Genomic DNA, 27223 nt, shown 5'->3' on the forward strand with positions numbered 1-27223 from the left:
TTTAGACTTATCATTTTTGCATTTTTACTAGGGTTGTACGACCCATTCATATATATATATATATATATATAAATATATATATATATATATATATATATATATATATATATATATATATATATATATATATATATATATATATATAGCTGTATTGTGATTCATGTTTCAGGTAATTCTATGCTGCTTATTAAACAGGATTAAACGCAAAACAGTAAAATTAATTGAAAGTGATATCCGGAAACTTCGGAGTCGAGCGTATGTACGAACCCCCAATTTTTAAGGCATTACAGGTTGCTATGTTGAGTCGGGTGCTGGGTTGGGTTGGGTTGGGAGCAGGCTCAACTCGACTCGAGGTAAGCTCGCCTTGACTTGATCCACTAACTCATTTCAAGCTCGACTCAAAAAGTTTGGCAAACAAGCTAGGCTCTAATAATAAGTTCAAGGTAAAACTCGAGCTCAAACTCGAGAAGAGCAACAACGAGTCAAGCAAAGCTTGGCCCACCTTGTCTTGACTCAGCTTGATGTACAACCCTAGCCATGCATGTGAGAAGAATGGGCTCCATGGGCCAATGAAAACTGATTCTAAGTACATTGCCTAGAAATCATGGGCCAAACGATACCCAACTTTGGTAGTTTCTGCGATAGAAGCTATGTGGGGCTTGTGGGGCCACAGATGTGCCGTGACAATTCCACTTTTTCCATTAGTTTTTTAAACAGGATTTTAAACATTAGCCACATCGAGGGCTCGGGTACGCCACTCACAGGAATCAGTGAGAATGGGAAAGTCCACCATTGAAACCTTTTAAACTTAATACCACTTGGATGAGCTGAACTCAACAATATCTTCCTGATCCAAAACTTCTGTGGCCCCACAACGGTGGTCGTTCAATCCCTGCTGTTTCGTTAGCGTGGTCCCACCTATGCTTCAGATCTGACTGATTTTTGGATTCCTACCTTATTGTGAGCTTTAGAAACTGATGGACGGAGTGGATTTTCCACGGACATCTCCATGGCCCCACATAGCTTCTGACCACACGAAATTACTGCAGGCGGGGGCCTTTTAAGTGGGAGGTTAATAAAACGAAAATGGTGGGCCATTAAAATTAAATCACGGCCGTCCAGTTCAACGACTTGTCATGGCCCATCGATCAGAAATCGAGGCAGTCCAGTTCAACGACGTGTCATGGCCCACCTGATTATTGGATTAGAAATATTTTCCTATCTTCCATTCTTGCCGGTGAGTCGAAACCTGATGCATGGGTTTCATGGAAGACCGTTAGGTGGGCTGTCAATCGTGGAAAACTTCATAGCAACGTCGTTTATTCGGACTCAGTTATGTGTGCCCCACCGTGATGTATGTGTTATATCCACACCGTCCATCCATCTTGGAAGATCATTTTATTGTAGTAGGCGAAAATGATGCAGATACGAAGCTCAAGTAGACTGCGCTAAAGAAAGCAGTGGTACAATGACAGCCATCGTTGAAACCTTCCCATGGCCCGCCATGATGTTTATTTTCCATCCGATCTGTTCATAAGGTCATGAATACATAGATGAAGGGAAAGGACAAATATCAGCTTGATCCAAATTTCTGTGGTCCCAAGATGTTTTCATTGGTAGGCGTTCAATCCCCACTCTTTTGCGCGGTGTGGTCCACTTGAGATTTGGATCTTCCTCATTTTTGGGCTTGTGACCTAAAATGATCTGAAAAAAATGGATGGAAAGTGTGGATATAACACATACATCACGGCGGCCCCACGTACCTTTGTCACGTCAACCACCACCCACGTCGGTGGTGCGTGCCGCATATGAAACCGAGTCCCCAGTGGTGGTGTGTCGATGTTCTGTGGGGACCAACGTGATCTATGTGTTTTTACATCTACGCTGTCCATCCGTTTTGAAACCTCATTCTAGGGCAGGAGTCCAAAAACGAAGCAAATCCGAAGATCAAATGTATCACACCATAGGAAACAGTGGTGAGTGAACACCCACCGTTAAAAACTTATCGACGGCCATAAAAGTTTTGTATCGGCCTGATATTTGTTTTTTCCCTTCATCTACGTACGAGTGACCTTATCAACAGGTTGGATGACAAATAAACATTACGGTGAACCCCAGAAAGGTTTCAACGGTGGGGTCATATCTCCGCTGTTTCCTACAGTGTGGTTCAATTTAGATTCAGATCTGCTTAATTTTTGGGTTCTTTTACTAAAATGAGCTGAAAAAACAGATGGACGGCGTGGATATGAAACAAATACATGAAGTTGGGCCCCACAGCGCCCAACACATCAACACACCAGGTGTGGGTGGCGTATGCAACACCACACAACCTGCATCCCAACGCGGGTGGTGTTGGCTACACCACCTGATCCGTGGCGCATCTATTCAATTCCTCGATCCCTGCCAGCCGTCCATCACACGGGGACAAACGTGGGCGGACAGGGGCAGACACCTGAGCCACGCTCTCCACTGAGAAGAGAGAGAGAGAGAGAGAGAGAGAGAGAGCATCTCTTTCTCCCTTCAATTCCTTTCGATCTTCTTATTGGAAGGGTTTCTGTTTTTTCCCTCTGTGAATTTTCTCAATTGGATCGAGGAAAATCCACCCTCGTAACTTGATAGACGCTCAGATAGAGATCGTCTCGTCGCAGCCGTCTATATGATGCTGAAGAAGAGCCCTCCGAAGCATCGGCATGATGGGACCTCTCCCCTCCCTCTGGGCATGGACTGGAGTCCTCCTCCCAAGAGATGGGTATGTTTTTCTTTCTCAATTTCCCACCCTTGCTGTCGTTGTCTGCATTCATCATCTCTCACTGAATTTTCTGAATTTCATTGTTTTTCTTTCCCTCGGGTGAGTTAGATGCCATGATGATCTTTATGATGCTTGTATGAATATTAACTCATTGAGAATTAAAATAAAAAAGAGACTGGAAATAGGCGATTTTGATGAGAAATGGGATCAGGCTCGCCCGGGACTCCTCATGTGTGCTGATGTGGCACAGTCATGCACGAGATCACACTGTGTGAATTTGCTTTGGCGAGGTCAATTAAAATTCAGGCGGGTCAGCCTATCATGTGTCTGCTTGTGTAGATAAATGTGGAGTTTTGTCCTTCTGTAATTGTGCATTCCCACCTTAAGAGCAGATCAGTCTGATAGGACTGCATGTAAATAGGTTGGGTTGCCATCTGAATGGCCAGGATCTCATACTCGCATGTGTGGTTTGCATCTGGGGTATGCACAAATGCTTGAGTTCCATTAGGGGTCCTTTGGATGGTGGTAAATGGTTTACGTTGTAAATGATTTACTTGTAAATCACTTAAAGGCTGTAAATGATTTACAGCCTGTCTTTTTGGCTTTAAGTTGTAAATGATTTACTAGTAAATCATTTGCCGTGTTTGGATAGCCTGTAAATGGTAAATGAAATCTGCTTTATAGGCTTTCATGAAAAAAAAAAAAAAAAGCCGTTGCCATCTTCTCATTTACTAGTAAATGAGAAGGGGGCTTTGCTAGTAAATCATTTACAAGTAGTAAATGATTTACTAGCAAATTAGAGTATCCAAACACAAGTAGTAAATGATTTGCTAGTAAATCATTTACTACTTACCCCATTTACCACCATCCAAACTAGTTGTTTTGGTTTATAATGGCATCTCCAACCTGTAAAAGAATTGATCTTGCTGGCCTTTGGAGAATTCCAAGTTGAGAGAGAGTCGTATATTGTTTGCAGAATTTTGATTGTAAGGAAATTGCTTCGATCATATATGGGCCTTCTTACCATACCTTGATGAGTACCTTGTTTGTTTCTCTTTCAAAGTACAATCACTGGTTGCCGATAAAGCTACCAGGAATTAGTTTGAATGTTGTATTTACTGATGCAGCTATTGAACTTCTCTATAGAAGAAACAAAAGAACTGGAAGGGTTCTAAGTCTCTTACAACATTACTTATATTGAATGTCATTGCTAACATTCAGTGAGGAGGAAATGGCAAGCAGTCACGTTTCCTGGTATTCATAATGAGGAAGTTGAAGTTGCCTTAAAATGTTGTTACATTCCTTTCATTGAACTTGAAATTAAGGGAGCGCCTTGGCCCTTTCTTGGGTCTCCTGGGTTTCTTCCAACCTTGGCGCTGGGTTGTTGTATTTTAGTTTTCCTTTGTAGATTTTTTTTTTTTTTTTTTGGTTTTGTTCTGTTTTGGATCTGCCTAATAAAATGTTTCGTCTTTCAAAAATAAAAAAAAGATGTAATTCGGAACCCCGTCGCTCAGTCTGAACGCTTAGGAAGTTAGTTACAATTCGATAGTGCATCTAGACTGTAGTTGCACAAAACGTGAAGCAGCAAAAGATTCAGGAGTGGGGAAGCATCTGTTTAAAAAATGGCTAGGAAGCAGGAGTGGAGTGGGTTGAAACTGTGATTTAAAGCGGGAGCATCACCTAGTTTGAAGGATCCCGGAACTAAGATCCAAACAATGATATAGTGGAGTGTAAATAGTTCTGCCAGTCTACATCATGGTTTACCTATAGTGCATCTTTGTCTTTCAAAGAGGAAAAAATAGTATTTGCAATTCAGTTATGTACTTTAGTTGTCCATTTGTTTATTAGTTTTTCTTTTGTATAACTCATGCCTCATATAGGATGCAAGTATTTCCTCAACAAGACTTCCTCGATGCTGCCACTTTGCATTGAGGAATGAGTGAACCACTTCCTAGAACCAGAGAGATTCATGATAAAGGATGGTGTACCGTCCAATCCCATGGTTTAATTTGTTCTCAGAAAATAAATACTTAGCATGGTTCAAAATGTTTCCCAATGTGACTTGGTTTTGCCTGGAATTTTTTTTTTTTTTTGGGGGCGTTGTACTCTCATTAAAGTGGCTTTGTCGATTGCTGTGTACTTTGTCCCTATCTCAGTGTCCTACAAGTGTCATTGATGGGTTGGAATGGTCACAAATCTGACCTTTTTGTGGCAAGGGACGGAAGATGAATCAAAGTTGGCATTTTCTGGATCCAGGAGAAATGCGCCAACCAATGAAACATGGTGGTTTCGGTATCGAATATCTGAAAGCAATAAACCAAGCCTTACTTGGGAAATGGTTATGGAATTTGGAGATGAGGATGATATGTTCTTAGAAAAAAAAGGTGCTAGTGGCGAACAAGGAGTGCGGGAAGACAGGCGTGTTAGTCGATTAAATTCCAGGAGGATAGGTGTTGTGTTGAAAATCTGTTGATCTCCTTTGAAAGCCTTTACAAAATCTCAAGGTGCATTGAAGTGAAAGTCATCAATTGCTATGAGCAGGTTAGTGCTCTTTTATTTGTCTCCCAGGTTGAAAGTATCTGAGAGAGGAAGAGGGGTTTATTAGATTTTTGGTGCTTTTGGGGGAAGTGGTGTTTGATTAGTCAGGTCAGGATAGGAGAAAATGGAGTTGGGAGCCATCCCTTAATTCTCATCAAATTCTTTATAGGAATTCGATGGAGGAAGGGATTAGTTTGCCCAAATGGCGTGGGTCTGGGCATGAATGGCTCCCAAAGGGTCACAGCTTTTGAGTGGTTGTCTTGTTGTGACAAGGTGTTAATATTGATCATCTTGATAGGAAGAAAGTGCTCATAATGAATGGATGTGGCATGCTTTTGAGGGATGCTGAAAGCACAAATAATTTTCTTTATTCATTGTTGATATGTATAATGTATCCAGTTTATGGGGCTGGTATTTTGGTCAGTTTGGGATTGCTTGGTTGATGCATGACTCTATGGAGATGCTCCTCGAGGCGTGGATTGGCCCTAAAGTTTCTATGGGTAAATTACTCTGGGCTCTGTGTTTTCTAGTAATTCTATGGGCCACCTGGAAGGAAAGGGATAGCAGGATTTTCAATAATAAAAGAAAATTGGTTATCCAGGTCAATGATAGATTGAGAGGTTATGTCAGCTCCTAGGCACTATTTTTCAAGGAATTCGATGTGTATAGATGATTTTCTTTGCAGTTGGGTGCAAATCCTTTTTTGATGTCTTAGTTGGTTCCTTTGTTAGGTTGTAGTTTGGCATGGGCTTTCCTTTCATAAATTTCTCTTATGAATGAAAAGAAAAAGATCAAAGTTGGCCTACTATGTAGGTTTGAACTGCATACTAATGGACGGAACCTGATTCTACAAACAAGATTCATATAAATAAATTAAGTAATAAATGTTATATTGTCCAATTTCTCGAGCACAAAAGGTAGCTTATGCATTTGCAAGTTTCCAAGGCCAGATTTGCTAGGTTCACTAATGGCTCATTTGGCATCTTTACTCCTATTCAATAAGAGCTACTCCAATAAGCTCTTTTTGTTCTAGCTCTTGTTTTAAATAAGCTCGTTTGGTAAAATCACCTTTTCAAGTCCAAAAAAAGCTCTTAGTTAAAATAAGCACGTTTGGTAAAACCTTCCAATAAGAGCTTTTTTTTTTTTTTAAAGGGTAATTGACGTCATTTTTAAAGATTAGAACAACTCTATTATAGGAGCAATTCAGATGTTTGTTTTGGTAGATCTCACTATAGGTTAACAATGCCCCAAATGATAAAAGAATGGATGGCTACAATCTTCATATTTTAAGACATTTGGGCCATCCATTATATCGTATATTAGATGTGGATCAACCATCATATGGAGCCCACCTTTGATGTGGACCATCCAACGTGTAAGCCAGACCTTCGAAGTAGGTTGTCCATCATATAATGCCTGTCTTGGATGTGGACGATTCATCATTAGGGGCCCACCTTGATGTAGATCATCCATCATGTGGGGCCCACCATCAATGTTAATTGTCCTTTATGTGAGGCCCCTCAATGTCCACTACCCATCACCCATCACGTGGAGTCCACATTTGATGTGCCCATAGTGTGGACCCTACCTTTTGAAGTGGATTTCCATCATGTGGGGCCCACTTTTGATATCCACCACTCATCATGTGCGGCGCACCTTCTATGTGGATCATTCATCATGTGACCCACTTTGGATATGGGTCATTTATCATGAGAGACCTTGGATGTGGACCGCCCATTATGAGGGGGCACACTTTGATACGTGCCATCCATCATGTGAAGCCCACTCAGTCCATTATATGGGTCTACCTTGATGTGGACCATTCATTATGTGGGGCCCCACCTTCAATATGTGTTGTTCATCATGTGGGCCCACCTTTGATGTCAACCGACCATCATGTACGCCCACATTTAATGACCATCATCCATCATGTGGGTCCCACCTTTGATGTGGACCGCCCATCAAATGGGACCAACTTGATATGGATGTTCCGTCATACTAGGCCACACTTTGATGCAGGCCATCCATCATGTGGGGCTCACCTTTGATGTGAACTATTCATTATGTGGGCCCACCTTGATGTGGACCATACATTATGTGGGGGCCCACGTTCAATATGGGTCGTTCATCATGAGGGGCCCACCTTTGATGTCCACCATCCATCATTCTGGTCCCATCTTTGTTGTGGACCATCTATCATGTAGGGCCCACTTGATGTTGATAGTCCATCATGCAGGGCCACATTTTGATCCGAGCCATCCATCATGTGGTCCCACATTCAATGTCCACCATCCATCATGTGGGTCCCACCTTAGATGTGGACCATCCATCAAGTAGGGCCGGCTTGATGTGGATCGTCCATCATGTTGGGCCACACTTTGATGCATGCCATCCATCATGCGGGGCTCACCTTTGATGTGACCGTGCATTATGTGGGCCCACCTATGATGTGGTCCATGTGGACCATTCATTATGTGGGGCCCCACCTTCAGTATGGGTCGTTCATCATGTGGGCCTACCTCAAAGAGATTATAAAGAGGAGAAAGGTCAAGATGGGAATTACTTAAAAAGTTTAAGTACTAACTTATCCAAAAATTATCCAAAAATGTCTACCAAATTAAACCAAATCAGCTCTGTTTCAAAAGGTAACGCCTCCCCAACTTATAAAGTCGGAGCTTATTTGCTACTTTTTAAAGTAATAAGGCTCCTAATTAGGTGATGGATTTCCCAAGGTACATCCTGTTTCTTTCTTTTCTTCGAAAGGTATTCTTCTTCTTCTTTCCTTGTCTTCCTCTTTTCCCTTCCATTACAACATTTTAAACCTTAGATCATTTGAATCCCTAAAAACCCCATTCCTAAATTTCCAGCCATGAATCCAAAACCCTAATCAAAATCCAAATTTTTTATTTTTATTTTTGTGAAACTTTCCCCCAAACCAGAATTTTGCTTGCATCATTATCTATCCACGTGCTTGTTGCACTACCCATGCTAGATTGAAAGTCCATATTTCTAAGTGGGTTACTCTTGAACTATTTTATATTTTCGTGCACCGCGTATGTGAAAACCTAGGATCTTCATGTTATAAATCTGAATTTCCGAATCTATTATAAGGATATGCTTGATTTTACATGTTGATTGCTGAAATTAATGTGTAATTGATCTCTCATCTTGTATCTTAGGATAGTTTCCATCATCCTACATCATTTATATTAGTGGTTTCTTGCACCCTTGTTCATTGGGCTATGTAAGTTGGTGGTATCTTTAAATTTTAAACTCTTGCAAGCATCCTATGTTTATGTAGAATGGAAGAGACACTGTTTGGCCACATGACCCTCGCACCGGATGGAGTTACTGTGTTACAATCCCGTCTTGGATCGTGCTACCCGAGTCAAGAACTTCAGATGGAAGCTCAGCTAATACTATAGTGGTGAGGGTTTTCGTTTACCTTCTCAAATTTTGTAGCCTCTGTTGTTTTTCGATATGGTAACTTGAGTTATTCATTGTTTCCAAAGCTTGGTGGTTGTTGTTGTAATTCATGGCTTGTAAGTAACACAATTTGTTCGTTAAAAAAAAAAGTAACAGAATTTGTTAGTGCAATTTTATGGATAAGTTGCTTTCCAGGCTTCTTATTCCTATGGTTAGAAAGGGTCTATTTGTCTTTTTTAGAGCATTTGGATTTTTTTTTTTCCCGCATTCTATGAAGGTCTGTTTGGTAGTAGAAAAAAAAAAACTGTTAGGAACATTTATTGCAAAAGAATAGCATGCCACCTTTAACTATCTACTTCATTTTTGTTCTTTGGGATTGAAAAGTGAGAAACTGTGAGGGCACATTTGTTTGAACCCATTGCATGTGTAAATTTGGTTTGCATTAATCTCATTTATCCATGTCTGTTTGCTCCAACTTTCCCATGTAAATGTTTTTGAACCCACCCATTTTTCTATGAAAATGGGTAAAAATTTTTCACACCTGCCCTCATGAGGAATCACATACCTATGTAAATTGCCCCTTTGGTTTTCAGCCCTTAATATGGATCATCCATTTCCCAAAACACTAATCGGATGGTTAAGATCATCTAGTCGAAGTTATTTGAGAGGGACGGGCAATCAAGGGTGGGGCCCACATGATGGACAATTCACATCACTGCTTAGACCTATATGTTATACTTAATATTCTTGCATTTGTTTCTTCCTTTTCCCGTGCCTCTCATAAATGTGTAGAATGAAATGGTCGGTTAACTGAAAGAGGGACCATTGTCAACCAGCTCTCTCTCTCTCTCTCTCTCTCTCTCTCTCTCTCTCTCTATTTTCCTCACTGGATTCTATCATTGTCTGAATCTGCCCTATTGGTGCTTTCTTGAGAACTTTTGTCTTTTTTCCTCTAGTTGTTTCTTAATGGATCATTGGCTGTTTTCTTAAGAAGAATCCCTCTCTGTAACCCTCAAAATCATAAATAGTTGAAGTTTCCCACACATTAATTATGGCATCCCCATAAAAAAAGATCTCTTTTGAATTTTGGCCAATGACCACAAGGCAAGATTTGGGGAATCCTTGATGACTAATCAAGAGTGCCCATTTTTTATGCATCGCAATGTCTAGTGGGCATTTAAAATGCTGGGATTTTATTTTATTTTATTTTATTTTTATTTTTATTTTTATTATTTTTTTATGACTACCATATTCCAGATGTCAAAATCTTGAGGGTAGTGGGTATTCGAATACCAGGCTTTTGAATTCCCCAAATGCAAATGACCACTTAAGGGATTTTGACATGCATCATACATGGATGACAAATGAGGAAACTTTGGTTGTAAAGACATTAATTAGATTCATGTGTTCTTTTCTGAGCAATTAGAATATGGACAGGGCACATTTATTGAGGGAAAACAAATCTTGGAACGTTCTTTCATTGCCAATGAGATATTAAACCTGCGGCATAGGGAGGGCACCGGGGGAATAGTGTGTAAGTTGGACTTAAAGAAAGACTGATCATGTTGACTGGGCTTTTCTTGATTTTATGCTAGGCTGGTTGGGGTGCGGGGCCAAGTAGAGAAGTTGGATCTGTGAATGAGTGGGGTCGGCTAAGTTTTCAGTCCTTGTTAATGGATCACCGAAAGGTTTCTTCAAATCTTCTAGGGGTCTAAGGCAAGGAAACCCACTTTCACCGTTTCTTTTTGTGGTGGTGGCTAAAGCTTTTAGTAGGTTACCAGCCGGAGGGGTATCAGAAGGTCTTGTTTGGGGCTTTAAGGTGGGATCATGGGACTTTTGGGTGTCTCACCTCCAATTTGTGGATGACACTATCTTACTTTGTGAGCCGGATGAGACACAAATTAACAACCTTCGGATGGTAGTTTTTTTTTTTTTGAAATGGCCTTGGGTCTAGTGGTGAATATGCAGAAGTCATCCCCATCGTGTGTTGGTCTGTAGAACGAGTAGGTGTATGCTCTTGTTTGGGTGTTTGGTTATAATGTGGAGTCCTTCTAACGGCTTACGTGGGTCTTCCTTTGTGCATAAAAAAGGTGACAAAAGGCTTGTGGGAATCTGTTATAGACAGGTTCGAAAGGAAATTATCCGAATGGAAGGGTAGGATGCTATCTTTAGGTGGCTGCGTTGTGCTTATTATATCAGTGCTCTCTAATCTTCCTCTATAATTCATGTCTCTTTTTAAATGCCCCAAAGGTGTACTCAATAAATTAGAAAAGCTCAGAAGGGGTTTTCTTTGGCAAAGTGGCGAAGTTAACAAGAAGAAATTTCACCTCATGATTTTTTTGGGGGGTGGGGGGTATGTGTATGCGGCCATTGGGGTCCATGAATGATTCATTATTAGGAAGATGGATTTGGCAATTTGGGGCCTAAGAAGGGGGTTTGTGGAAAGAGGTCCTCATCAGAAAATATGGCTTAGATAGGGAAGGATGGTGGTCCAATGGTGTCTCTTTGTATAGAGTGACAGGGACTTAACAAGATATCATGAAGCTTAAGCTGTCCTTACAGGGGCAGCTTATGAAGTGGGGGATGAGGCGAGGGTTACATTTTGGAAGGATGTTTGGCTTGGTGATAAAGCATTGCAAGAGATCTACACGAGACTAGCGCAAGTTGCTTTGGACCCTGATATCTCTGTCAAGCACTGTTTCATTTTTGGTGGTAATCTTGGGGTTTGGAACCCCTTGCGTAGAAGAGCCCTCCAAGAGGACGAATTTCAAGAGCTTTTAGCACTTCTTAGTCAGTTGGAAGGGGTTGTAACTTCGGTCGAGGGCAATATGGTGCAATGGCTCGTGGAGAGACCCGTAATTTTGCGATGAAGTCTATCCATGATGTTCTTGTCGGACCCTATCAGGGAGAGGCGCACTCGTATGTCAAGGTGCATACTTTCTTCCTATGATTCTATGGTGTGCCTAGTGTTCGAAGTATCGGTATCGTTACAAGTTTCGTTGGCCAGGGATACAGAAACGATATCGATATCATCGATAATATCGCTGATAACCGGAAATGCGGGGAAACATGAGAAAAACGGTGGAATTTTCAGCGTAACTTCAGGATATGTTAAAATCTATATATTTAGAAATAAAAAAATTGCAAAAAGAATGCATACATAACAAGTTTCCATTTAATGGGGCCTTAAAAACATGTGTTGTTGTAAGAAATCAATCCAACCATCCAACCTGCCATCCAAACATCCATCAATATTGCAAAATATCAACAACACATGATGTTTCACCAAGAAATCATCAACAATTGGAAAGGAAACAAAAGATTGTGGTCTCAATATCGCGCATGTTGCAATATTGATAATATCGAGGTATTATTAATATTATTAATGACAAATTAAACACTACATACAACCGTGTTCTCATGAAAAAAATTGAATTTTTTTCTTTTTCTTTCTAATAAGCAAAATTTTGATGATATCAATACGTTGGTGATATTATTGAAATATCGTCGATACGCTTATGATATAAGCGTTACCTAGAATTTACATAGTCGAAAATATTGGCAATACATTGGTGATATTGATGCATTGGCAATACAAGCAACACCTAGAATTTACATAGTTGAAAATATTGACGATTACATTAGCGATATTGATACGTTGGCGATACTTAGCGATACATTGCTAGTACCTGAAATTTTTTATACTGCATGCGTTATCGGTATTGCTACCAGTGTTATCGGTATCGCTGAGCTGGAGATAAAGATAATATTGGAGATAATTCGAACATTGGGTGTGCCTTCCAAGGTGGTGGCTTTTGCATGGTTAGTGGGGTGGAACATAGTGTTGGCAGTTGATAAGTCATGCAAGGGGGTCTTTTCATTATCAATGCATGACCCCTTTGTTTGAATGAAGAAGAGTTGGTGGGCCGCCTGTTTATGCATTGTTTCTTCTTTAGGGAGGTGTGGCATTCATCCTTCAGTGCTTTTTGGTGTTGCTTGGGCCTTCCCAAAGTCCATTGAGGACTTTTTTACGCTTTGGCACGGTGGGGGTTTTCGTGGTGAAGTTCTTAGGGAATGGAGATTGTTTCTCTTAGTGGGTTTGTGGTCCATTTGGAGGGAAAGAAACCTTAAATGCTTTAGGGACATCCAAAGCAATTCCCTTGGGGTGGTTTGTTCCGCTAGATTTCTTGTTTTTCAGTGAAGGGTGTGCTCCCCTTTCCCTGCAATCTATGGGTAGGGGAGTGTTTTTGGGCTTTTTTGTGGGTTTTTTCTTTTCTTTTCTTTTATTATTATTATTATTATTTTCTTTGCTAGCTTTTTTGCTTTGTATTCCTTTTGCTTTGCTTTTCCTTAATAAATTGTCATCCTACAAAAAAAAGGACAGTATAAGAGTTCAATGTCAGATCGCTGTGCGTTGTCTTGGTGAAATCTTGCAGTTGTGGAGCAGTAAGAAACAAAAAAAAATCCAAAAATATGATGTGTATCAGGACTCTTTAAATAACACAGGCAAAACATTTCTGGAGCCTTTTCAGGGACAGATTATTCATGCACCTTCAAAAGAGATCTTTTGTGATGAAGAAACGGAGGAATTCCCGAGCCTTATGGAGCATCTCAATATTTCACTCCGAATATTGGAGAAAATGACAAGGGGAGTTGCCAAGTTGGACTTTTGAAAAATGATTAAATTTCTCCACAGTTTTTCAGCAAACTGTTTAAAGGAGTAGAAATTTGCAGGAAAGTGGCTCCTGCTACTGTGATTTGGATTTATAATGGAGCCCCCAAGGGTGATAGCTTTTGATGTCTTGTTACGAGTGATATCGTCCTTAGGGTGAATCACCTAAGGAGAAAGAATATGATAGTGATTAATGCTTGCATTCTGTCTCTAGGATGCTGAATCGGTGGTGCACATACTTATGCATTGCCTGTTTTCACTATTGTTCAGACCCTTTAAGCTATTTGGTAGAACATGGGTGATGCCCGGTTCAGCAGGGTTATCTTTCAAAGCATAAAACGTGGGGATTTTGATAGGGGTATCATGTGGGAGCATGTGTTCTGAGCGGTTTTGTGGGCAATATGGAAGGGGCATAACAATAAAACCTTTCATAACATATCTAAGCAGGTGGAAGAGGTCATCCTACACATCTGAGGAATATCCTAGCTCGGGCTAAAGGTGTTCTGCCCCGGCAAGTTGTAATTCTGAGGAGTTGGAAGCATTATGGTGTGCAGATGTTTGACAATCTCCAGCAATGCTCCCTGTCATTAGCCTTTTATCCCTTGCTTTTAGGCGCTTTTTGTTTCTGATGTCTTCTTCTGATGAAATTCCTTTTATATGGTTCAAAGAAGAAGAATGTTCTTTCAGTCTTGTAGTGTTGAATATCTTTATAACTGCTTAAACTCTGCTAATTTAAGTCATTCCTAATTCCCATTTATATACCACATCTAATGAATTGAACTTTTATATATATTTGTTTGTTACAGAACCTTGATAAGAGTTCCTTCTCAGTCTAGGGTAGAGAGCACTTCTTTATGTTTTCAACTTAGACTCTTCTCCTTCTTGGGTCTTTCATTTATTTGCAGTTTAAAAAGCTGCAGATAATTTTCTTGTAATTGTCCATCTAGTTATTGCTAATCAATGGACATCTGAGAGGATTGTCCTTCTAGTTGTTGCTAGACATCAATGGACATACATCCACAAGGTGAAGTTCCTGCCCTGTTTAATTGACCTGATTTTTGGAAGTTAATTTACGTGCCCTGTCTAATCTAAACATACTTTAAAATGCATCTATATGTCTCACTTTTGAGAGAAATCTCTCCATTGCAAACTATATTATAATCTCAACCAGAAAGTTTAATTATTACTTTTAATTTCATTTTTTTTGAAAGGTTACAGCTTTTAATTTCTCTGACATTAAGCATCTGAAAGGATATTTAACATGGAAAATACTGACTTCACTCATCCATTCCCAAATAGATGTGTATGGTATAGATGAGTATGGTATTATTGTTACATGTCTTTTCTTTTTTCCTGTCTGAACATTCTTCAGGAACAGTTTTACAGGGTTCAGGTTGGTGTACAATCACCAGAAGGGGTTAGTACTGCCCGAGGAATACTTAGAAGATTCAGTGACTTCTTGAAGCTATTTGCGGCAGTAAGCATATGAATCTGATTTTTCTATTGGTAGAGAAAAAATAATCTCTTCTATTAGTTTTTGGAAACTTTTGGCTTCCGTCATGGCTCATGATCACATAATTGTTCTCCATGTCTTCCTTCTGGTTTCACTCGTGCCAAGATATTCAATTCTACCATGAAATCTTATCCTTGTCAAAGGAGAATACTTCTCATCCCTACATGGTATGGCCATAAAGTACCCACATATATATATATATATATATATATATATATTTCACCTTTCATTTCATTTTTCCTGGTCCTTCTTCATTTAAACCATAGAGGCTTAGAAACTAAGTTTAAACTAGATCTAGGCTTATTTTGATGATCAAAATACAAAATTTGAGTAGGATCCAATCGATCAAATTGGAGTGGACCATTTTGGAAAATATTGAGGAAGGGGTAAACCATCACTTTTTTTTTTCCCTTCTCTTTTTCCATATTCCTTTTGTTGTATTAATGTAATGGGCCCTAATCCACCAATGTTTGGTTTGTGTTCTATGAGTGTCTATTTGTTTGATTTTCAGCAGGTCAAGCTTACACTGCCTGGCAGACAACATTAGAATGACCTGTTACACCATCAAATACATGTCCAAAACCGAAAAAGTTTTTTGGCTGTTATAGGGCCCTATTGGCCGATATGGCCCTCGTAGTGGCCGGTACAGCCCATAACGTCTACCAGCAAGTTGGCCGATATGCTGTCCGATACCGTTACGTAATACCTTTCATCCCTACGAGTTTTACATTTTTCTGTAATTCTATCTCTGAAGGTCAAAACGTGGAGATCTATAATAATCAGGCCATCATTGCCTATCCCAATTTAATAGATGACTGCATGTTGGGGCACCAAGAATATGGCCTGTTGCATCAGCAGCAAGAGTGAAAAGGAAAATTGCTTATTGCTGGTTGCATCGGCAGCCAGGGTGAAATGGAATGTGGAAGTGGAAAGCAGGTCACTTTGTCTCAAGCTTCAAGGAATCCTGAAGCTGCCAATTGATCCTCCATTAATCATGGTAGAGGCAAACCATCGAGATACGCCTTTAGGTCGTGTTTCTTCATGTAAATTTGTAGCAGAATAGAATTAAACAAACCATACATATGACCACTTTTTCATAAGAGCTTATATCATCAAGTACGGAAAGATGCGAACAGGGATGAAGTGGGAAGAGCACCTTACCTTTGATGAAGTTTACTTGGAAACCCTTCTGGGCCTGATCTTCAAAACTACAATTGGACCTTAGGAATATCTCCACTCTTGAGTGCATAATCTTCTGCTGGTGTTGTTTGGTAGCCTTCAAACCCACATGGATTGCACATAAAGTTTCAGCTTAGGTGTCTTAACTAAATTGATGTATTTTATGACTATGAGTGAAGGTAAGCTTGGGTGTTTTACTTACTGCTGTAAAACGAGTTAACATCATCCAGCTATAATGTGCTGCTGCATCTTCCTCATATACCACCCATTTTAGAGAAAATTATCCAATGGAAAAGAATATATAGTGCAACTTTCAGTTTTTCTTTTAACCTCTTCTTTTTTTAAAGCAGTTGATGAAACAAACTGAAAGAATGACCTGACAGACAACAATCTATGGACAAACTGAACCAGGAACCTAGCATTTCTGGTTTAGTACATTGGGTTTCATGATATGCATGTGTACATTGAGTTATATATGCGGAAAATGTCTATGCTGCTACATATTATCATGTTTGGTGGAACATCTGTTGTTGAAAAGTGACAATCATTATCCTGCTTTACTAATATTGTGATCAGAAGTGGAGTAATAAAGTGCAGAAAATCCTCAGGAACCTATGTCACACAGTGTTTATGTAGAAGATTGATTTGTTCTAACCTAGTTGCTTGGATTGGTGTTAGAAAGCTGCTTGAACCACAATCTTGAAGCTCAATGTGTACTTGGCTGGAAACGAGAACCTAACATTTTTCAGTACTTGAAAATTTTATGGGAGATTTTGTGAACTGGTAACTCTCTGTTATTATATTACAATGTTGCTGGACAGTGTTTGTTTCTTGTTCTCAACCTCTGTCTGACATCCATTTAATATGTCAATAGGCTTCAAGAGTTTCTATAGTTGCAAGGCTATGCAGATCTAAGTGATAATCATTCTGAATGTCTTTTGGGATCTCTACATCTTCTAGTTCTTGGGCTCTCTCTCTCTACTTCTACCGAGTGGTCGTTGGTATTTTCTGTCAATACCAACTTTTGATCTAAAAGTTAGCCATCGTAGCCTGCTGGACTTCGTATAATGTGATATAACAAGATACCCAGTCCTTAGCTTTCTGGGTTGTACCATACCATTTATGCATGAAATTAAAGTATTTAAATCAAATTGTGTAGCAGAGTGATTATCCTAAAGAATGTACCATGCTGAATTTTGCAAGACAAAATGTGAGGGATGCATGGTTCTGAATGTCAGTATCAGTTGGCGTATCGGTCCAGCGGAAAATGATACGATATAGCGTCACGTATCAGTATCAAGGCTGTATTGGCCTGTATCGGTCAATTTTTTAAAAGCAAAAAAAATATGAAAAAATATTAGAAAAATAGGAAAAAAGGAGATATCCAAGAATCTATGGTTTTTTGTGTGTGTTTTGACCATGTATTCAATGGTGTATTAGACCATTCTTTGATAAGAATGTTGTCTATCGGTTTGACTTGTTGAGGATCAACTAAATGGGCCCTAATTAAACACAAATCGAGCATGATTTGGTGAAGTAGGGCTCATTACATTGAAATATAACAAAAAGAAGAAGAAAATATAAAAAAGAAAGTGAAGGTTTACCATTCTTTCTGATTTTTTTCCATAATGGTCAACTTCGCTTTCATTTCTTGAATCCCATTCAAATCATTTGTTTTGATCCCAGAATAGGTTTAGATATAGCCTAAAATGAGTTTTTAAGATTCTTCCTTGGTTTAAATGAAAAAAAGAAGAGGAGATGAGTGAAATTTTGGAAAATAAATAAATAAATTCAAAATTGGGCTTTTATGGGCGTATCGGCCTTATCGGGCGTATCGGCCGATACAGGCTGATACGGGTCCCTTTTTTTTTTTTTTTTTTTTTTTTTTTTTTGTATCAGGTCGATACGACTCCATATCGCATACCGTCTTGTGTACAGCCGTATTGGTCGATATGGATACGATATGGCCATATTGGCCGATATGATACCGATATTCATATCTATGGAGGGATGCAAATGGAATATGACTGGTTTGATTATGACACGAAAAGAAAAAGATCAACTAAACATTATTTTGTTCTCATTGTGATTAAACTAGTTTTTAAGATGTTCTCATGTAATCCTTTATATTTTGTAGGTTAAACGTTCATTTCCAAAGAAAAGTCTTCCCCCAGCCCCACCAAAGCATTCTTTCTTGAGAATTAATTCCAGCCGGCCGCTGTTGGAAGAGGTAGTTAACACATTCGATTTTTTTTACTGTTTGCATTTGGTCTGCTTTCTATTTTACATCCATGAAATTTTTTCATTTGAATGTGATTTGTGAACTGTGGAAAAAACTATGACAGTTTCATTATGAAATTGGTTCTACACAGTGTTCAAAATTTCTGTATCATTACATGTATCGATGACTGGGGATACAAAAATATGTATAGGTATTTGCCAATTTTTCGCCGATACTTGGAAAAATAATGATGTCTAGGGGTAACATTGGGGAAAATGTTGGGAAAAAAGGTAGAATTTTTCAGTGAAACTTCAAGAGATGTTAAAATACACATATTTACACGTTTAGGAATCAAAACATTGCGAAAAACTATTATATTTAACAATTTTCCATTTTCTAGGGGCCTAAACCATGTGTTGTTTAGGCTGTTGTATTTGTAGTTTAGTTTTTTCTTTTCTTTTTTTTTTTTTTTCCTTTCTTTTGCCCATGTAGCTTTCAGTTCTTTTTTTTCTTATGGCTTTTGCCTAATAAAATTTCATCTTTCAAAAAAAAGGTGTTGTTTTTTTTTTTTAAAAAAAAATTAGTACAAAATAAATATGTAAAATTTGTACCTGATCAGTAGATCGACCAATACTGAGAGTATATATAAAATTTTCCCCATCGACTAACAATGAAAAACACATCTTCCAATATAAAAATGGAGAAATTAGGATTTCCCTAATTTCCCCAATTTCCATTTTCTGCTTTGTTAACAGTTATGGGTTTGGGCTATGGCGCGCTAGGATTTGGTTATGGGCCTATTTCCCACTTATTGCGTAGTGTTTTTGGTTTTAGGATATGCTAGATATTATGTTCATTATGTTAAGGATAGTTTTGTCATATTTACTTTTATCAAGTAAATATAAAGGGTGGGAGTGGGGGCGTGTAAACCTAACCCCATATTTTCTTCTCTCATCCTTTCTTCTCTCCTTTTCTCTCCTTTTCTCTTTCTTTCTTCTTTTTCCATCTCTACACAAGTCTACATGGTATTAGAGAAAGGTTAGAAGTGGTTCAGGCCTCGTAATCCTCTCCCTTCCGCCCCAAGTTGTTGCATGTGAAGAACGTGTCCTTGCATGGAGATCTACATGAAGAAGTCTATATGGAGTAACCTCCTAGGTATGTTGCTTAGGGGAGTTGTTTAAGGGGTCATTTGGAAACGAGGATTTGATTGTATTTGAGTGCATTCGTTTGGCAGCGTGGATTTAGAGGTATTTAGAATAAGAGGTATTTGAAATATACAATTTTGTTGTGTTTTGGAATCTCTCCTTTTTGTCGTGATTCGGAGTGAAATGCCTTTTTTGGCTCTTTCTTTAAAGGTAGGAGAGTCGCACGTGTAACAAAGGTGTCACTAGGCTACTAATCCATTCTACACGTGTCATGTTGATGAAACCCCAAAACAATAGAATTATTAATTGCATCACTAAAATTACATCATTAGAATGATCTGAACAGTCCAAACATTGGCCATGTGAATTGACGGTTAGAAAACATTGGCGAGTTGCTCGTTTGTGATCCTATGCTTGCGGCCCACCCGCAGCTCGAAATTTCGTCATTTTTGGTGAAAGTATATATTTCAATGGGTTTATTACAACCATTCTGTCAAATATCACATACGTATGCTAATTTGGGATATTAAAGTTGATTTAGTTATCAAATTCAAATTCATGTAAATATACTACAAAATTTCAATGGGTTCCTATTTTTGGATTGTAGTGCATTCAAATTATAAGCTGCCAAACACAACCAAAGATTCAGAATCACCTTGATTTGTGATTTGGATTCCAATGCATTCCAAACACAAGCTCCTGAACAAGCCCCACAGTATGTAGGTTAACTAAGTCTATATATGGGTTGAAGCAATTAACACAGGCTTGATTGGAGAAGTTCAGTAGTGTGGTCGTATCATTTAAATTAAAAAGGAGTAAAGTAGAACCCTCAGTCTTCTCAAGCACTCTACCTTGACTACATAATACTTGCTGTGTATGTGGATGATCGCATAGTGGTTGGTGATGACTTGGACGGCATTGAAAAAGCTGAAGTCATAACTTCAACTCAGTTTTAGATCAAAGACCCAGATCTTCTTCTATATTTTTTGGGCATTAAAGCGGTAAGATCTAAAGTTGGAATAAATCTATGTAAGAAACATACTTGTGACTTCTTGAAGAGACATGGATTTTGATTGCCAAACCAGTTGATACACCATTGGACTGTTATCTCAAACTTGAAGCTAAAGAATTAGAATTGATAGAAGACCCTTGTATGTGTCGGAGACTCGTTGGCAAACTTATCTATTTGACCATCACCAGGCCCGATATTGCCTTTTCAATCAGTGTAGTGAGTCAATTTATGTAAAGTTCAAGGGCATCACATCTAACAACAGTTATGAGGATCCTCAGGTATTTTAAATGTTTTCCTAGAAAGGGTATTCTATACAAAGCTCATGGTCATCTTTAGGTTGTTGGTTATTCAGATGCAGATTACGCAGGGTTGTGACATGAAACAAGGTCAACTACGGATTATTGCATTTTTCTAGACAATAATTTGGTCACTTGGAAAAGTAAGAAGCAGAACCTGGTTGCCAGGTCAAGCCTTGAAGCTAAATATGGGTCAATGACACATACAACTTGTGAACTTATATGATTGAAACCTCTTCTCTAAGACTTGGGATTCAAAGTTTAGGCTCCAGTGCCTTTACATTGCAAAATCAAGTTGCGGTATATATCGCAAATTATCTTGTGTTTCATGAGAGAACAAAGCATATAGATGTTGATTGCCATTTTATTTGAGACAAGATATCTCAAGGACAGATCCACACACCTTATATTTCGTCTTATGATCAAATCACTGATTTATTCACCAAGGCTCTTGGAAAATCTCAGTTCGACAAATTTGTTTCCAAGCTGGACATGCAAAAATGTTCCATCTCGAGGGGGAGTGTTAACAGTTAGGGGTTTGGGCCTACAATCCTATAGGATTTGGTTATGGGCCTATGACCTACCTTTTGCTTAGTGTTTTTGGTCTTGGGATATGTTAGACATCATGTTTATTGTATTAGATGCAGTTTTGTCATTTTTGTTTTTTTAATCACTTAAATATGATAGAGAGGGAGTTGAGGCATGTAACGTTAACCCCATTTTTCTTCATCTTCTCTCTCTCTCTCTCTCTCTCTCTCTCTCTCTCTCTCCCCCTTCTTTTCTCTTTCTTTCTTCTTCTTTCCATCTCTACACAAGTCTACACACTTAAATGGGAATCATGCATAGATATGGATTTCCATTGTACTCCATGTTAATATTTGATTTTTCATCACTGTTAAGTTCTGGCCCGTCTCCACTCCAAGTCAACATTTTCCCCCTAAATACAAACTTTGATTCAATAAAAACCAAGGGTCAGGAGGGTGTTTGGTTTTCCAATTACAACGGTAAATGGTTTTATAATGTTAAAATGTAGTGATTACAAATTCTTATACTCATTTCCTTTACAAGTGTATTTGACTCTCGATTTACGTGCCACAATTCTTGATTTAACAAACACTTTGAAATGATAATGATGGCTTATTTACTTTGCATTACACAGGAAATTGGAAAACACACACACAAAGGAGTTTTTTTTTTTTTTTTCGCTTTTAGGATTTTTACCAATATTTTGTTGATTTTTGCCTATTTACGAATATTTTCCTAGTATTGGGGTATTATCGATGGTATCACCAATACTAGGGAACTGCTATAAGGGAATTTTCTCAACTACTTGTATTGATAATATTGTCATATTAAGGCAATATTTGAAAAGTTTTAAAATGCCAGCAATTTTAGTATCATATCAATAGTATTGCCGATATTTGGAACACTGGCTCTACAAAAAAATCTTATTTTATTATAATCATTAAAAGTATGGTAACTTTTAATAAATAATGTTAAAGTTTTGTATTAATCCTATGTTGAACTCCCTCTTCAAAAGCAAACCATAGCAAAGGCTCTTCTCTCAATTAACAAAATTCCTGGTTTCGCCCTTTATCAGCATAAAAATTCCCAACAATTCCCATCAAAATGATCAGTAAGGGTTAGACGTTGGTCAAGTATTTGGTGTGGGTTGAGAATTGGAAAGATACCTGCCATTGCGTTACGTTTGGGTTGGTAATATTCTATGACCATGCCCATTGTCTTGGAGAAACTCTTCCCTATGCACGTGCAAACTTTAAGGGCAATAAAATTTGTGGCAAATCAAGTCGCAATAACTCATTCTTACTCATTATGGCAACCACTTAGTTATGATTGTAGGTGAAGGTCATGACTTGCCTTTTCAATCAATTTCATGGCATTTTTCTTTTTTCCCACATCTCTTAAAATAATGTCAATAGAGTGTGCAGCAAATGGTGAGCAAAATAAAATTTATGCTTATCCATCAACAATTTTTTAGCTAATTTGTATGATGTTTCATTGGGTAACAATTTGCACGACATTTTCCTCTGAATGAGCATGTGAAGTCTGTTGTCGGCTGAAGGCACATCGTAAACCACTGAACATACTTTCTCTAACTTCCACTCCCACCCACACTCACTCGTAGCCTTGCTCCCATTGTCCCTCTATGCCATGAACTGACCCCCTCCCTCCAAACATGTGCTGAGTCTGCTGATGTGCTTCATCTTCGCAAGCAGTGTGCAGGCTCTCTTTCCTCACTATTGTCACTTCCCTTTCTAAATCTTCACCAGACTGAGCATTATCATCATCACCCACACTGATATAATCAGGATAAAAAAACTTCTGCTCAGGCTACATCAAGAGCATTCTGCTGCTTTTGTACGGTAGATTTTTTGCCCGTAACTTCTTCCCAATTCCACTGCATCATCTACGTTATCTCTCCTGCATATTCTCACCCATTCTCTCACAATGCTACTAGTCAATATCCTCATTTTCTGGTTGGGTCACCATTTTTTCCTACTGACAACACAAGTCACAACTAACAAGTTCTGCCGCAGGTCCAACTCCAACTCCAAGTCCTACCCCCCTCCAAGACCAAGTCGTCAAACCCAAACTACTCCAAAACACCAAGCTCTTACAAAATATAAAAATATAATGTTAAAATAACATTATCTTAAATAAATACAAATTATGAATTTAAATTTAAATTTGGATGAATAGTGTCAGGCTGATGGTGGACTACTCACATGCCCCCAAATTAGCCTGAAATTCATGCAATCTATGGAATCTAATGCATATCCCTAAGCATTTGACATCATTCTCTCTATGAAATTTGAAGTAAAAATTGAAATTAAATTTGGATGAATGATGTTGCTGATTTGGTGGACTACTTAGATGCCCCCAGTGTTTTAAATATCGACGATATCGGCCGATATATCCCAAGATATATCTTGTATCCCACTAGTGCGATACTATACACAAAAGTAGTGCGATATATCCCACATGTTCGATCTAGTGAGCATTTTCGAATTTCGATCCTTTTATTTTCTGTAAATCATGTTAAATTGGTGTCAAATTGTTACAAATCCATGATTTTTCATGCTTTGTATGAAAAATCATGGATTCGGAGCTTCGATTTCGAAATTTGGAGTGGGGCGAGTTGCGAAAAATTGAAAAAAAAAATAATTCTCAATTTATCGCAAGTCGTTTGCAATCTGTGTCCAAACATCAAATCAAACATGTATGTAACATAATCTAGTGATTCTTCTTTTGCTTTTGAATGCATTGCTTGTGTTTCTAAACGTCTTCTTACATTTATAAATTATATGAATAGACATTGAATATATTTGCATCAATTCAATTAGACAACGCATAAATTAGGACCCCATACAAAGAAAACCTATTGTGTACTTGTTTTTTGAAATGTTTTGATTTATAAGTGTGAATTGATGTCTTTTTTAACAATCACCGAAGTTTCATCGAAAAATTCAACCAATTTCCCAATGTTTCCCCATGTTTCCAACAACAACGATACATTACACGATACAACCGATATATCCCATGCGATAACCGATACGTATTTGTATCCCAAGAAAGCGATACGTAACGCGATACCGATATTTCGAACACTGGATGTCCCAAGATGGGCCAAATTTATGCAGTCTGTGGGGTTCATCCCACTAATGCATATCCCTAAGCATTTGACGTAATTTCCTCCAAGTAATTTGAAGAAAAAAATAAATAAATTGGCACTATTCATTAAAAAAATACCTGAAATAAAAATTACCAGAAAATAGAAAATCGGAGAAAAACTCTGATTTAGTGCATACTGCATACAAGTATAGATCTAATCTAAAATCTATACACGTATTTCAACAGTCCACACTTCAAAAAAAAGAAGGAAAAAGAAATCGAATATTACTGAAAAATATGTAAAAAGCTTTAAAATAGAAGAAGAAGAATAGAAAAACATGGCCAAATTGGCAACAAATCTAGCAAGATTTTGTTGATTTGGTGATATAATGTTGAATCTAAACATGTGCAGCAAGAAAGAAAAAAAAAATAAAATCAATGTTACATATTTTTCAATTTTATTTTTATTTTTTCCAAAATCGGCTGCTGGATCTTTGATTCTTCGAAAGCAAATAGATTTGTGTTTTAATCTTGAATGATTGTACAATGCTGGTCGGAATTACATTAGAAGTACTCCCAAGAAGCAAAAATCACGAAATCTGGAGGAGAGAAGCGGGAAAACTGAAAAACCGCAGTGGTTTTGTAACTTATTTATGCGTAACCATTGTGGTCAAAATTTTCAGAACAGGGCATTACAGCCACATATCAGTAACAGTGGGCACTGTTATTGTTACATAACCATTTATTAATACCTTATTTAGGACTAATTGACCCTGCTTGATGGATGATCCAGATCACGAATAGACCTCATCTAGTATAATAATTATGGACCATGGGCTTAACCTGGCGAGTCAAGATCAATGATTGAACATATCTCTATTATAATAAAATACGGATCATATTGATTGGATGTTTAGAATTATCCCATCAAAGGTGGAACACGTGATGGATGGCTGAGATCCACTATTGGACCATTTTTATATTATATTGATTTCGACCAAAATTTTTGATGACCACTGATTGGATGGTTTGAATGGTCCAATCCTAATTGATTTCAAAGAACTTGGAACGTCTCCCCCAAAATGTTAATTTCATTACCCAACCAAACAAGAAATCTACCAAATTATGAATTTGATGAGAAAAAACCCCAAACAACTAATTTACTAATTAATGAATTTCCAAATTCATTAAGATACCAATTAATGAACTTACAAATTCATGAATTTGATGAATTTCCTGCATCCAAATTCCCATGAAAATGAGGTTTATGGTGTCAAAACATTTATTATTTATAAATGATCTCATTTAAAACCATCTATAATCAAAGAGGGGCTTAATTACCTTGTGCAAATACAATACATATTCTTGTTGCAAGGACTTCTCTACCAAAGCAAAAGAATTCCTAGTCCTTTCGTAGTAATTGGAAATGTGGTATTTGTTAAAGTATCCTCTTTGATAAGTGATTGATGTTCTCAAAATGGTTAGCTTTATTGCAGAGAAGGTATGCTTTGGAGGAGTGGATGGGCAAGCTATTGTCGGACATTGATTTGTCTAGAAGTGTTCCAGTGGCATCATTCCTTGAGCTAGAAGCTGCTGCAAGGTCATGTAGGTGTTTTTCTTTCATGTATCAGTTACTGTTTTGAAGCATGTTTAATCTGCTTTGTTCTTCAAACATGATTAGTGTATTTAATGGAAGTGAAAAAAAGGAAACAAGAAATAAGTAACTCAGATGTATATCACAACATATGTTACATGCTATCTACCACCCTTTGGTTTTTGCCTTGTAATTTGATATCACCTGTCAACATTTCTTGGATGAATGATTCCTTCTAAGTGATTAGTTAATTCTGGTTGCTCTGTTTACGCATTAATTAATTTATCACCTAACCTTGGAAAAACTACATGCATTATATTTGTGTGCTCACATTTTGGTTTTGCATCATTGTTTTCAGCATTTCAGGATGTAAATCAGCACAATGTAGACAGAAATCCTCATGGTGATAGTTTGACTTCTTCTCCTCAATTCCAACCTAATCCAGGCGCTTCTGTTGCTGCTGGTAGTTCATCTGATGCATCTAAGGCTCTCTCAAGCACACTGGATTATGGCAGTGATAATGCGTGTGAAACATCAGAGTTAGGGACACCTAGGCAATGTTCTGAAATTTGTGCAGACGATCTAATGCTGGATCAAGACTTGGCTGCTCCAATGGGTACACTTGTGAAGTATGGCATCACTACTACAGACAATGGCCTCTTTGTGGGGGACTCTGGTTTAGAGCAGCTAGAGGAGTTCCCTAGGAATAAGATGCATGCTAGAAAGGAGAAGAATGTTCTAAGGGGCACGTTTAATGGGAGTGCTTCGAAGGATGCATTTCTTTCCAATGACACTGCAGAGTTTATGTCAGAGCCAGAGCATGATAAGCTTGCTGGCCATGCTCGAAAACTCTCTGCTGAGAGTGTTGGAAGTGACATGAGTTCCATAAGAGGAAGTGAATTATCAAATGCTGGGGTGACTAACTTGCTTCACGATAATTCCCTTAATCTTCTTGGAGGTGTAGAGGCTTCAATTAAAACGGAAGCTTTTGGCAACTCAGAGTTACAGTTTCTGAATGATGTACATGTGGTTCTTCCATTGGATCAGCGCAATAAAATGAATAGGGTTCTTACAACCATGCAAAGAAGGCTAGTTACAGCAAGAACAGACATGGAGGATCTTATATCAAGACTAAATCAAGAAATAGCTGTGAAAGAATATCTTACAACAAAGGTTCGCCCCTAACCTTTAACAAAAAAAAATAAAATCATTAGCTGCCTGCTATGATGTATTCCTAAATTGAAA

At 38.2% G+C, this 27223-nt stretch overlaps 1 protein-coding gene across 9 annotated transcripts in view; it reads left to right on the plus strand.

Annotated features, from left to right (window-relative positions):
• The first annotated feature begins 2477 nt into the window (after window positions 1-2477).
• LOC131253631 (PX domain-containing protein EREL1-like) overlaps window positions 2478-27223 on the plus strand; it is a 28582-nt gene continuing 3836 nt past the window's right edge. Inside the window, exons 1-6 of one of the 9 annotated variants that reach the window (XM_058254710.1) lie at window positions 2478-2749; window positions 8589-8714; window positions 14758-14862; window positions 18215-18307; window positions 25881-25989; window positions 26337-27151. In XM_058254710.1, the coding sequence (XP_058110693.1) occupies window positions 2657-2749; window positions 8589-8714; window positions 14758-14862; window positions 18215-18307; window positions 25881-25989; window positions 26337-27151 (1341 nt within the window). In that variant the 5' untranslated portion in view covers window positions 2478-2656. Of the gene's footprint in view, window positions 2750-8588; window positions 8715-14757; window positions 14863-18214; window positions 18308-25869; window positions 25990-26336; window positions 27152-27223 lie in introns of those variants that run through there. The other 8 variants (XM_058254711.1, XM_058254712.1, XM_058254713.1 and 5 more) reach the window with 8 other exon arrangements.

Source organism: Magnolia sinica, chromosome 8 (genome assembly GCF_029962835.1).
Source record: "Magnolia sinica isolate HGM2019 chromosome 8, MsV1, whole genome shotgun sequence".
In the NCBI taxonomy this organism is placed as follows: Eukaryota; Viridiplantae; Streptophyta; class Magnoliopsida; order Magnoliales; family Magnoliaceae; genus Magnolia; species Magnolia sinica.